Source organism: Pangasianodon hypophthalmus, chromosome 22, assembly GCF_027358585.1.
Source record: "Pangasianodon hypophthalmus isolate fPanHyp1 chromosome 22, fPanHyp1.pri, whole genome shotgun sequence".
Classification (NCBI taxonomy): domain Eukaryota; kingdom Metazoa; phylum Chordata; class Actinopteri; order Siluriformes; family Pangasiidae; genus Pangasianodon; species Pangasianodon hypophthalmus.
In genome coordinates, this window is record NC_069731.1 from 2,717,866 (window position 1) to 2,730,204 (window position 12,339).

At 37.1% G+C, this 12,339-nt stretch overlaps 1 protein-coding gene across 1 annotated transcript in view; it reads left to right on the top strand.

The window, feature by feature from the left end:
• Window positions 1–12,339, top strand: part of LOC113533066 (thrombospondin type-1 domain-containing protein 7A) — a 108,931-nt gene extending 96,592 nt beyond the window's left edge. Inside the window, exons 22-30 of the mRNA XM_026924898.3 lie at window positions 1,608–1,753; window positions 3,599–3,773; window positions 4,207–4,380; window positions 6,401–6,481; window positions 7,797–7,879; window positions 8,798–9,011; window positions 10,206–10,293; window positions 10,470–10,701; window positions 12,264–12,339. Of these exons, the coding sequence (XP_026780699.3) occupies window positions 1,608–1,753; window positions 3,599–3,773; window positions 4,207–4,380; window positions 6,401–6,481; window positions 7,797–7,879; window positions 8,798–9,011; window positions 10,206–10,293; window positions 10,470–10,605 (1,097 nt within the window). The 3' untranslated portion in view covers window positions 10,606–10,701; window positions 12,264–12,339. The remainder of the gene's footprint in view (window positions 1–1,607; window positions 1,754–3,598; window positions 3,774–4,206; window positions 4,381–6,400; window positions 6,482–7,796; window positions 7,880–8,797; window positions 9,012–10,205; window positions 10,294–10,469; window positions 10,702–12,263) is intronic.

The window sequence follows — 12,339 nt, forward strand, 5'->3', positions numbered from 1 at the left end:
ACTCCAATGTTTTCCATCCAAGCATCCATCCATTCATCCATCCAACCAACCAACCAACCAACCAACCATCCATTCAACCAACCAACTATCCATCCATTCATACATCCAACAATCCATCAATCTATCCATATAACATCACTGGGGTTTAACAGCCATCCATCCACTCACCCATCCATTCACCTATCCATCAAAACAACTATCCATCCATCCATCCATCCAACTATCTATACATACATCCATTCAACCACCCACACACCCAACCATTCAGCCGTCTATCAACTAACCCATCCCTCCAACCAATCACCCATCCATCCACCCATCCTATCATCCATATTTTTACCATTCCTTTCACTCAGTTCACACATTCACAAACATCCATCCAGCCGTCCAAACTTCCACCCCCCACAAACACACATCCTTCCATCCATTCTTCCATCCACCCATAAATCATGAAGTATGCATGTATAAATGTTACAAGATAGATAGATTTGTGATATTCAGAGCAGGTTTGGAGCTGCAGTGTGCACTGAAGTTGCTGCTACAGGTTCCTCGTATGTGCCCAGAGGGATTCGGTATTTTTTTTCTTCCTGATTTACATTCCTATCAGAATACAGTTTAGCCAAAGCAATACAGACCATGGCGTATATCAGAAATCCTGTGTTCATATATCAGTCCACCTGTCCATCGTAACACATAATAAACATGATGAAGTTACACAGATGGAAAATAAACGGCGTACTTTTTTCATCTCGTCTTTCACACTACCTTTAATTATATATGGAGCTGACACATTTTTAGCTGTAAGACACACCATCTCATCATCCACCTGGTTTCTGAGGTCCCTGTTCCCCATCTCTCTCTCTCTCTCTCTCTCTCTCTCTCTCTCACACACACACACACACACACACATACACACACACACAAACACACACACCTAAAACTGAATCCTGATGTGGCAAGGGTATAAAAATAGAGAATGACTCTCTCTCGGGTGTTTCAGGCTTCTTTTAATCTTCAATCCATTCTGAATTTTTTAATATAAATTTCGATATTGTGCCCTGCGTTGTATAAAATATATATAGCTGGTAATATTTGACAGATTAGCGATTGGAGCTTGGTATTGCAGTTTTACATTTAAGAAAAACTTTAAAGTAGTATTTGATTAAATATATGCTCTTCTTTCTTTCTATCTCTATGAGTGATTTTCACAGGATAAATGATATCAAGCTCACAGGTGGGTGTGTCTACTATCATGTCCCGCCAAAACCAAAACGAAATCTGAGTTTAAAAAACAGAGAACGATAAAATATAGATGATGTTTAAAAGGAAGTGTCAGAGAAGAGACGATTTGGAGGTTTTAGAAAAGTTGTGGAGTACCTAGCACAGGTATAGACTACATACATGTTATGGTAAGTAAGTGTAAGTGCGAGGCCAAGCCCCTACAACATGAACTTATAATAAATATTAATAAAATTTGTATTAAATAAAGTTTGTATTAAAAACAGTCTTATGTAGTACGCATTGTATGATTAGTGTGACGACGATGTATCTGTGTCTAACTGTCAGTGTGTGTGTGTGTGGGTGTGTGTGTGTGTGTGATGTTCCAGGGAGAATGTTGCGCAGGAGGACAGTGGTCCAGGCATCTCAGGGTGATGGCAGGCCGTGTCCCTCTCTGATGGAGCAGTGGAAGCCGTGTCCTGTTCGGCCGTGTTATCACTGGCACTACAGCGCCTGGTCCGAGTGCCGTGTCGAGGTACACACACACACATACACACACACACACACACACACATGCTCACATCTGGAGTGCACACATTGATATTCTGACCTCAGTATGAAGCATTTCTAAGACAGTTATGCTCTATTTTTGAGCAGAAGAGGCATGTCTCATTTTCTCATGTCATATTAAAACCCTAACAATCATGTTCTGGGATTTAATTCTACACAAAATAATATGAAAAAGCAATATTAAATACCTACAGTGTCTGATTGTGTAAGTATTCTTTCCCATTTCACATTTTGTCTCTTGGTTGATTCTCTGACTTCTTGTCTATCCTTTATAATTTTAGTGGATGATCTAGTTGCACTGTGGTTGTGCAGCTTTTTTTTTTTTTTTTGACGTTTTTAAATGATAGGTTTTAATGTCACCCTGAAGGATGTTCAAAGTTTGTGATATTTTTATACCCAAACCCTGATTGATGTTTGTTCCAGAACTTTCTCCCAAATTTGTGTTGATAGTTTCTTGGTCTTCATGATGCTATTTGCTTTGGTATGTTCTCTACCAGGAACAAATGTATTTATATTGTGATGACGTGACACTTTAATTACACACAGCTTGACTCCATTCAACTAATTATGTCACGTCTGATGGCTAATTTAGGAGTTTAACAGGAGCTAGCTGTACTTACATTTTTAGTTTTTTATTTGGAAGTAATTTTGCAAATGGTCTATTTTGTGTAGATTCATGACATATTATCCTAATTAAGTCCATTTCAGTTGTAACAGTACAAAATGTAGAAGTTAAATGGGGGAGGGGGTGAATACTTTTGCAACACCCTGTAAATATGACATTATAACATAATTAATCTGCAAAGCTTAAAAAGTTTCTTTGCTCTGTTTATTTAATAGAGCTGTTTTTTTGTAAGTGAATTGCTGCCTGTCTCTCTGTCTCACTCTCTGTCTCACTCTCTCTTCCTGTCTGTCTGTCCTTCTCTGTCTGTCTGTCTCTGTCTCTCTCTCCCTCTCTCTGTCTCTCTCTCTCTCTCTCTGATCAATGTCTGCAATCTCTCTTTCATTTCTAGGTGTCTCTTTGTCTCAATCTCCCTCTGTCTGTCTGTATCTCTCCCTCTATCTCCTTCTCCCGCCCTCTCTCTCTTCCGCCCCCTCTCACACTCTCTGTCTCCCCATCTCCATTTCCTTCCACCCCTCTCTCTCTCTCTCTCTCTCTCTCTCTCTCTCACTCTCTCTCTGATCAATGTCTGCATTTTGCTGAAAAACATTCAGATGATAAATTCTTCACTTCCTGTGCTGATGGTGCACGGCTCAGACAAATCTCTCAGCTTATTTTGAAGTCTCAGAGCATGGGGGAGCAAAAGAGCTAAAAAAAAAAAAATAAAAGAGAATAAACAGAAAGCTGAGCTGTTTGACTCTGACAGACCAGAGCACTCATACAGATGCCAAATTCAGAGATTTTTCCTTTCTCTCTGTTAATGAATCTGTTTCCTGTCTATCTCTTGCCTCCTTGGTGTGATCTAGAGCTCATTTCTACTGTAGTTCTTTTACTCAGTTCTGTTGCTCTGTGTGTGTGTGTGCGTGTGTGTGTTTCTACATTTGAAATGATCATATAATGCCAATGGTGCTGTAAGAAGTGATTTTAACAAAAAAATCTCACTATATATATATATATATATATATATATATATATATATATATATATATATATATATATATATATATATAAAATCCCGAAAATCCTGAATAAGAACGTGAATAAAATTTCATTGTTGTTGTAATTCACCTTTCAGACACTTGAGCACTCTAAATATTACAAACTGCTGTTTTGATATTATGCACATGTGTGTGTGTGTGTGTGTTGTAGGAAGTAGTGTGTGGAGAAGGCCGGCGCTTTCGGAACTTGTCGTGCTTCGTGTCCGATGGTTCCCGAGACGGTCAGGTCAGCATGGTGGAGGACGAGCTGTGTTCCAGGCTGGAGCTGGCCGTCGACGGGGACAAAAAGATCGTTCTGGAAGAACCGTGCACTTTACCATGCCCAGGTAATTCCACCCCAACATTGTGTGTGTGTGTGTGTGTGTGTGTGTGCAAATCACTTTCTTCCTCAGGATAGAATTTCCATGCTTTCTGAGTGGGAGGGGCATATTCTCTCTCGCCTGTCAATCACAGCGACGCTAGCCAATCGTGAGCGTCTGTGAGCTCATGTATGAGTAAGAGGGGGATAGAGCTTTCCTCCAAGTGTGTGTTATGCTGCCCTGTGATGCATCATGAGCAGCAGTTCGAAAAGATGCATTTGGCAGTCTTCAAGTGTATTCACTTGTAACACCAATTAATTGACTGACCCCTGATAATTAGTGACTAATGACTTACCACAGTAGTCTGTGTGTTATGCCTTCTTTTTCTTTTTTGACTGAAATTAGTAAATAATGATGTGATCTTATTTAAAAGATTTCCTCCCCATGTGCTTGTGCTCAGGTGACTGTTACCTGATGGAGTGGTCAGACTGGAGCCCGTGTCAGAGTGTGTGTGTAAAAGGTCAGCGTGTGGACCTGAGTGCTGTGCAGGTACGCTCGCGAGCCGTCGTCGCCCAGGAGCCTGAAAACATCGGGCAGTGCCCTGACCAGGAGTGGCAGTCCCGCCCCTGCGCCGGTCAGACACACACACACACACACACACACACACACACACACACACACTCATATGGCACAATTACTTCACATTATTGATCCTCATCTATCTACATTTATACAGTTTAGAACTATTTGCTCTTATAACAGGTTATAAAGCCTTATCTCACTATAAATCTTCATTTATCTACATTTATAACAGTTTCTAACTCCTCATCTATCTACATTTATAACACCTTATAACTTCTCATATATCTACAATCATAACAGTTTTCAGTTTTTAATTCCCCATTTATTGTACATTCAAAAGAAGTTATAATACTAAATATACCTATATTTATAACAGGTTTATAACAGTTTATAAATCCTCATGCATCTACATTTATCTTTATCCCGCTAATATTTTTAATAAACTGTTATATACATTTTTAATAATGTATATTTATAAAAACATAGCCATTTATAGGTCATTATCTCTCTACTTTTATAACAGTTTATAGATCTAAACCTCAATACATTTATAACATTTTATAACTCCTCCACTATCTACATTGATAACCCTTTATAACTCATCATTCCACTATGTTTATAACAGTTTATAACTCATCTTACTGCATTTATAACAGTTTATAACTCATCTTACTGCATTTATAACAGTTTATAACTCATCTTACTGCATTTATAACAGTTTATAACTCATCATCCCACTACATTTATAACGGTTTATAACTCATCACACTGTTTATAACAGTTTATAACTCATCTTACTGCATTTATAACAGTTTATAACTCATCTTACTGCATTTATAACAGTTTATAACTCATCTTACTGCATTTATAACAGTTTATAACTCATCATCCCACTACATTTATAACGGTTTATAACTCATCACACTATGTTTATAACAGTTTATAACTCATCTTACTGCATTATAACAGTTTATAACTCATCATCTTACTGCATTATAACAGTTTATAACTCATCATCCCACTACATTTATAACAGTTTATAACTCATTATCCCACTACATTTATAACGGTTTATAACTCATCACACTATGTTTATAACAGTTTATAACTCATCTTACTGCATTATAATAGTTTATAACTCATCATCTTACTACATTTATAACAGTTTATAACTCATCATCCCACTACATTTATAACTGTTTTCTGTCCACATCTGTCTACATCCATAACATGGTATAGATGCTCATGTGTCTAGTATGTTTATCGTTAGTCTTCTTTCAAGACTTGTAACTGTTTATAGATCATCTGTGAATGTTCATAGTGCATTTATTACTGTTTATAAACTATTCTGAGTTTGTGTTTCTGTGTGGGTGTGTACTGAAGGACAGGTTCACCAGTTTTTCATAATATTAGCATGTTCCTACCTCAGATATGTTTATTAGCTCATTTCACCTCCACGTTATTTAGCAGGGTGACTTGTTTTGGTATAATGAGACTGATAGGATGAAAGGTAAGGAGCGGTTTGGTTGAAAAGAACATCCTGATTCTCAGGGCTTTTACCTTGGGAGTGCTGGAAATAGCTCTTCACCATCTGTTAATTAATTCCAGGGCAAGTGAAGGCATGTAACATTTGGCAGATCAGTGCACCTTTTCTTCCAGCAGTGGAATTACTTGTTATAGGTTGTAATTGGTAAAGCATGTTAGTTATATTATCTCTCAAATGATCTTATATACTGTATATTAAATGTACTAAATATGATTTATAAGTGCAAAAATACATGCAAAAAAAATTATTTATTTTATTATCAGTACTTCTTAGACACACTGATGCGGATTTGTGGCCAAAATCCATGATTATCATAACCGACATTTTTGATAAATGTGTCTCTCTGAGTAGCTGTTCAGTAGAATATTACTCGCATTATAGATCCTGTAGCCACGTTCATAAATATGCATGGGAATTCGCCTTTATGGCCATCTATGATGGATTAGATCACTTAGGGCTTGTTGATTTACCGTGCTGCATAACTGCGTCATAGTGTTTTTGTGTGTCCTTGGTTTCTCGTTTGCAGACGGCGAGTGTTTTGACTATAAGTGGGTGAGCACCTCTCATTCTGTCTGGTGTGAGCGCTCAGACGGAATAAACGTCACAGGTATGCCGATGCTCAGTTTTATTAAGGTCACATTAAAAAGACACTGTGTTGCAAAGATTTACAAGGGATAATTGCATGAATGATGTCACAGAGTCCATGGAGGAAGCTATATGTACAATAGGTTTTGCTATGTGCTAAATGTTCTCAATAACTGTGGTGAGTTTGGATCTTAAAGAAACTCCCAGAAGAACGAAACTGAAACTGAACCTCAAGTTTAAGTTGAGTGAGAAGGGTCATCATTTTGGGAATGTTTCTAAATTATTTATTCATAAAAATAATTTTTTTTCATTACTGAGAATTAGTAAATGCTTTTATATTGTCTTTAACTAGAATAAACTGGCTTCCGCAACTTTAATACCTGCCCTTCAGTCGCATTAATTTGCACATGCAGTCTCCATTCCTGAAGACTGCAGTGAATCACACTGCTGATACAAAATCTATTGATTTGCATTAAATGATTGCATTAAATGTATTTGCATGTGCTAAATATTCTTGATAGCTATGCTGAGTTCGGATGTTAAAGAAACTTCTAGAAGAGCTAAACTGAAACTGAACCTCAAGTATAAATTGTGTGTGAAGGGTCATCATTTCGGGAAACTTTCTGATTATTTTACTTTATGACTTTAAGCCATAATTCACTTACAAAAATTTACATTTCAATTATTCAGACTTGCTAAATTGTTTTATTTTGTCTTCAACTGGCAGAACCAGATGTACACAAATTTAACACCGACCTTCGGTTGTATTAATTTGCACATGCAATCTCCATGCCTGTAGTAAATCACACTGCTTAATTAATTTGCATTAAAATAATTTTCTATTTTGCACCTTCAGGTAGAAATGCCCTAAATAAACAGACATGTTATTCTGCCCATGAGAAAAAACACTTATTAGTGGATGTTTTTTTTTTGTTGTTGTCGCATATTTTATCAAGCTTGCATGTTTTTATGTTACACAAACCGTTAAATCAGGTTCTGCCTGTAGAAATCGGGTCAATGGGTGAAAAATTACAGTGACTAATGCTTAAGTACCAGTAATTACACAGGATTAAAGCAAGAGAAATAATTAGCGTTTAACTTTTATTAAAGATAAAGACATAACAGTTCAAGGCTCAGCGTTAGCATTTGAACTTAGCATTCATAGATGGTTGCCTTGAGCACAAAATGCAGCATAGTAACATAGCATTAATTACACAGGATATATGGCTTCTCTTCAGTATTCATTAGTCCTGCATTTAGGACTTAGCATGGAACCTTAGTGTAGTTAATTTTTACATCTTTTTTTAAGTATCATAGCTTGACTTTTTGACCTCTAGGTGGATGCCCCCCCACACTGGCACCAGGGACTGAGCAGCCATGTGTCCCGTCTTGTGACAAGCCACGTTCCATCTGCTCTAAGGTAACATACATGAGGAATTTGGTTTTATGATGCATCTCTTTGATCTATGTACTGAAATTGTGGTGTCTATAAGCATTAATGCTAGCTTAGCTAGCAAAATGAGAATTAACTAGAGCAACTACATGGTGATAAAACATTTCTAAAACACTATACACTACAAGTCATGGTTTTTAATTTATATACCTGCAACTTTAAGTGCAACGGTGGGATTGAGCCTTTGCTTCATTTTCGCATAAAGAGAGTGATGCGGTGGGGCTTTAGTGATTTAGTCTGCCCAGCTGTCTCACCTTGGTGCAAAACAGCATTTGCAATGTCCCCAATGTCTGCACCAATGTCCCCTGTGACATCAGAGAGGCACACGACTGCTACCTTCTCACAGGAATAACAAAAATACAGCACCATTCAACAAATTAGCACCATAATTGCTAAGAACGTCATCTATATAAACACATTTAATGTGTTCCAGGAGGTTTCCTAAAAACCACATCCATTTGATGATAAATGTGGCCCATTTCCTCACTAAAAGGTTATTACGTGCAGCAGTACCTGCATCTGGGGTTGTTGTAGCAAGAAAATTACACACTTTGTGACATGTACTTAAAAAAACATAAGTTTAGATTTAAAGGTTCTTAAAAGTTGTGTGTCTCAGCCTCATTTTTGACTTCCGCTAATTGGGAATTGGAAATTTAACCAGGAAATTAACAAGGAAATGTAGACTCAGTGGTGACATGTTTACAAGCTTTTATTTAATAATAATAATGAATTTTTTTTTATTCGATCGTTAGTGGGTTTTGGAAAACAAATTGACTTTATTTACTACCATTATGTTCATAGTTTTTTTCCTTCCATCAGCCGTCAGTGCTGTGAGTCATCCAGGCGAGTGTGTTTGTTAGCGTGTATCTCTGCTGCCCTCTGCAGGAAGCTGTGTGTGTGTGCGAGGAAGGCTATACCGAGGTGATGTCTCCAGAAGGGCTGCTGCAGCAGTGTGCTCAGATCCCCGTGCTGGAGATTCCCACAGCGGGGAGCAAAAACGAAGACGTGAAGACAAGCCGAGCCATCGACCCCACCGCCTCCACCACAGACGAGCCGGGCCCGACGGGGCGCACGTGGTACCTCAAACCCTTCGGACCTGGTAACGCAGGCATTTTAAATGGATGTGTCTGTTAAAAGTGTTTTACTGTAGTGTAAAGTCGTGTCCTACCAACAACTATTTATATTAAATTATTTTTTAAATAAACTAATACAAAAAAAACATTTTAGTAATTTAAGAAACAAAAAAATGAAATTGAAATATCTCTAAATATCCTGCTTACACCACTGTAAAGCATCACAAAAGTGACAATGCATCATAGTGGTATAAACTATTATAGTCCAGTAAAGTGTCATAGTGCCATAAAATATTATAGCAAGATAAAGTATAGTAATGTCATAGTGGTTTAGTGTTATAAACAAAGTCATTTAAATTGTTATAGTACAATATAATCATAGTGCAGTGCAGTGTCACAGTGTGGTAAAGTCATAGTGCAATAAAGCATCATAGTGCGGTAAAATGTCATAGTGTTGTAATGTCATGGTGTAGTAAAGCATCATAGTGCGGTAAAATGTCATAGTGTTGTAATGTCAAGGTGTAGTAAAGCATCATAGTGCGGTAAAATGTCATAGTGTTGTAATGTCATGGTGTAGTAAAGCATCATAGAACAATAAAGCATCATAGTGTGGTAAAATGTCAGTGAAATATGGCATCATAGTTCAGTAAAATGTCATAGTATGGTAATGTCATGGTGTAATAAAGCATCATAGTCTGCTAGAATGCTATAGTGTGGTAAAATCATAGTGCAATAAAGCATCATAGTGTGATAAAATGTCAATGCAATAAACCATCATAGTGTGGTAATGTCATAGTGTAATAAAGCATCATAGTGCAGTAAAATGTCAGTCCAATAAAGCATCGTAGTGGGGTTATTTGTAATAGTGTGTGAAAGTGTCATAGAGCTGTAGTGTCATAGTGCAATAAAGCATCGTAGTGGGGTAAAGGTTCATAGTGTGGTAAATTGTACAGTGCAATAAAGTGTCATAGTGCAATAAAGCATTATAGCACATAATGTGACATATTACAATAAAGTAGCATAGTAATGTCACAGTAACGCAGTAAAGTTAAAGTGATATAGTATCGTAATAAAGTGTCATAGCGTAATAAATAGTGTAAAGTGTCATGGGACAGTAAGGTGTGGTATTGAATATGTCATAGTGCAATAATGTCATAACATAAAGTGACATACAGCAGTAATGTGTGATGTCGTAACTGCTCGTGTTTGTCTCTTCACAGACGGCAGACTGAAGACGTGGGTTTACGGCGTGGCGGCCGGTGTGTTTGTGCTCCTGGTGTTTGTAGTGTCCATGGTCTACTTAGCGTGGTAAGTGACAGTAGAATGACCGTATCTGGCCAAATCCATCCTCCTCCTCCTCCTCCTCCTCCTCGTCCTTCTCCTCATCATCATCCTCATCCTCATCATTCTTCAGTTCTCACACATTTTTGTTTTTATTTTCCCGCCCTCTTTGCCCCTGTTGATTTTTTCGCTTCCCCGAGCAGCAGTTACTGCGCCATGCGCCGCTCTCGGGCCACGCTCGACTCTGCCAGCTGTGCGGCGGTGTGGATGGGCCGCGACGCTCACGAGCTCACCTTCACCTACCCCGAATGCCAGCAGCCTGAGTCCAGCGATGGTTAGGGTTCGCACCCCTGACCTCCTGACCTTTTGACCTCCTGACCTTTTGACCCCAGTGCCTGTGTGTATGCGGCTCTGCTTTCCTCCCAGCCTGCAGAGGTACATTACAGCTCTGCTGTATCAGTGTCACTAAATCTGTGTTCAGTAATCACTAGCGGGGTTCCAACCACAATATTTTAATTTAACCTAAATATTGCGAAAATGAAAAATAACATTTGGCTAAGGTGAATAATTAAAAAAAAAATCACATTATGATTTACAATTTAATTTTCCTCGTCTTTTGGGACGATCTCCTCAAAATTTGAAACTAGCATCGCAATTAATTTTCATTAATTATTCTGCGATCCAGCTGAGGAGATTTGCAGGACATGCTCAGGAGTACTAGATATGAAATACTAGGTTACACTTTATTTATTTTAGTTACTTACATGTCCGCTATATAACACATTCATAAGAGTTACATAAATCATTTATAAAGCAATGCTAGTGAATCTATAAAAGACTTATGTCAAAGCTTTACTGCATGTTTTTAATGTAATAAGGATTGTTACATGCATTTATTTACTTATATATTGCAAGTTCATATTAATTTTTTAACTAAAGCTCACTCATGACATAAGGCATTCATAGTGCTTTATAACCGTATTATAACTGCAAATCTGATCCACTATTTAGACTGAGGATATCATTCATTTATTCATTCATTCATAAGCCTTTCATAAATTCTTCACGATTGTGGTAATACTTTCTATGAAGGTCATATTTATAATAAACTATGAGCATGCTCATATCATGTTATAATGCATTCATAAGTTTATACACATTGTTATAATGATTTATGCAAATTATTATGCATTACACCTTATAGCTATATATATTTATAATGCATTATGAATAAGACGTGTTCATCATCAAGCGACATCATCAAGCGCCACATTGCATAGTGCATTATGACAAGATATGATGGTGGTATAATGTGTTATAATTATACATTATACATATTCTGCATATGGCCTTCAGAGAATGTGTTACCTTTATGAAGCTCATATGTGTAATAAGCTACGAATCCATTTACAACATGTCAAAATGCACTCTTAAGGCTTTATACATGTTGTTACACATATTTATGCAAAGGAATTACAGTTTATTGCAATGCTTATAATGCATTTATAATTAACAGAATGCATTATAAGCTGTGTTCATGACATGTTATATCACCAATACCAAAGTAGTGTGATTTCTCTTTCTTTGGTATTGGTGTTATAATGTGTTATGAATAATAATGAATCATGATAATAATAATTCACAATAAAGAGAGCTGTAACAGATAATGCCTTTTCAGAAATAATTATAATGTTGAGTATAGTGCCTTATGAACACATTATAACATGATATGAATGAGTATGACCTTCATACAGTAGAAATTATTAATTCTTTTTGTTTTGCACATTTAGTTTTGCATTTCTTTATGAATTTTTTTTTTTTTTTGCGATTTTAATTTTAATTTTGCACATGGTACAACCTGTTTTCCATCCTTCCATCTTTATTTTATCATTTTGCTCATGTCATTTCCCATAATTCATGTACAGCTTCCTGTATGCTCTGTCCTAAATTCTGTGTCTTGTGAGTTAACAAGTTAACATTTCTGATTTTATCTTCAGCAAAAAGCCAAAGAAACCACAACGACGACAAAACAACAACAGGCTGAAGCCTCTGACTTTGGCGTACGACGGCGAT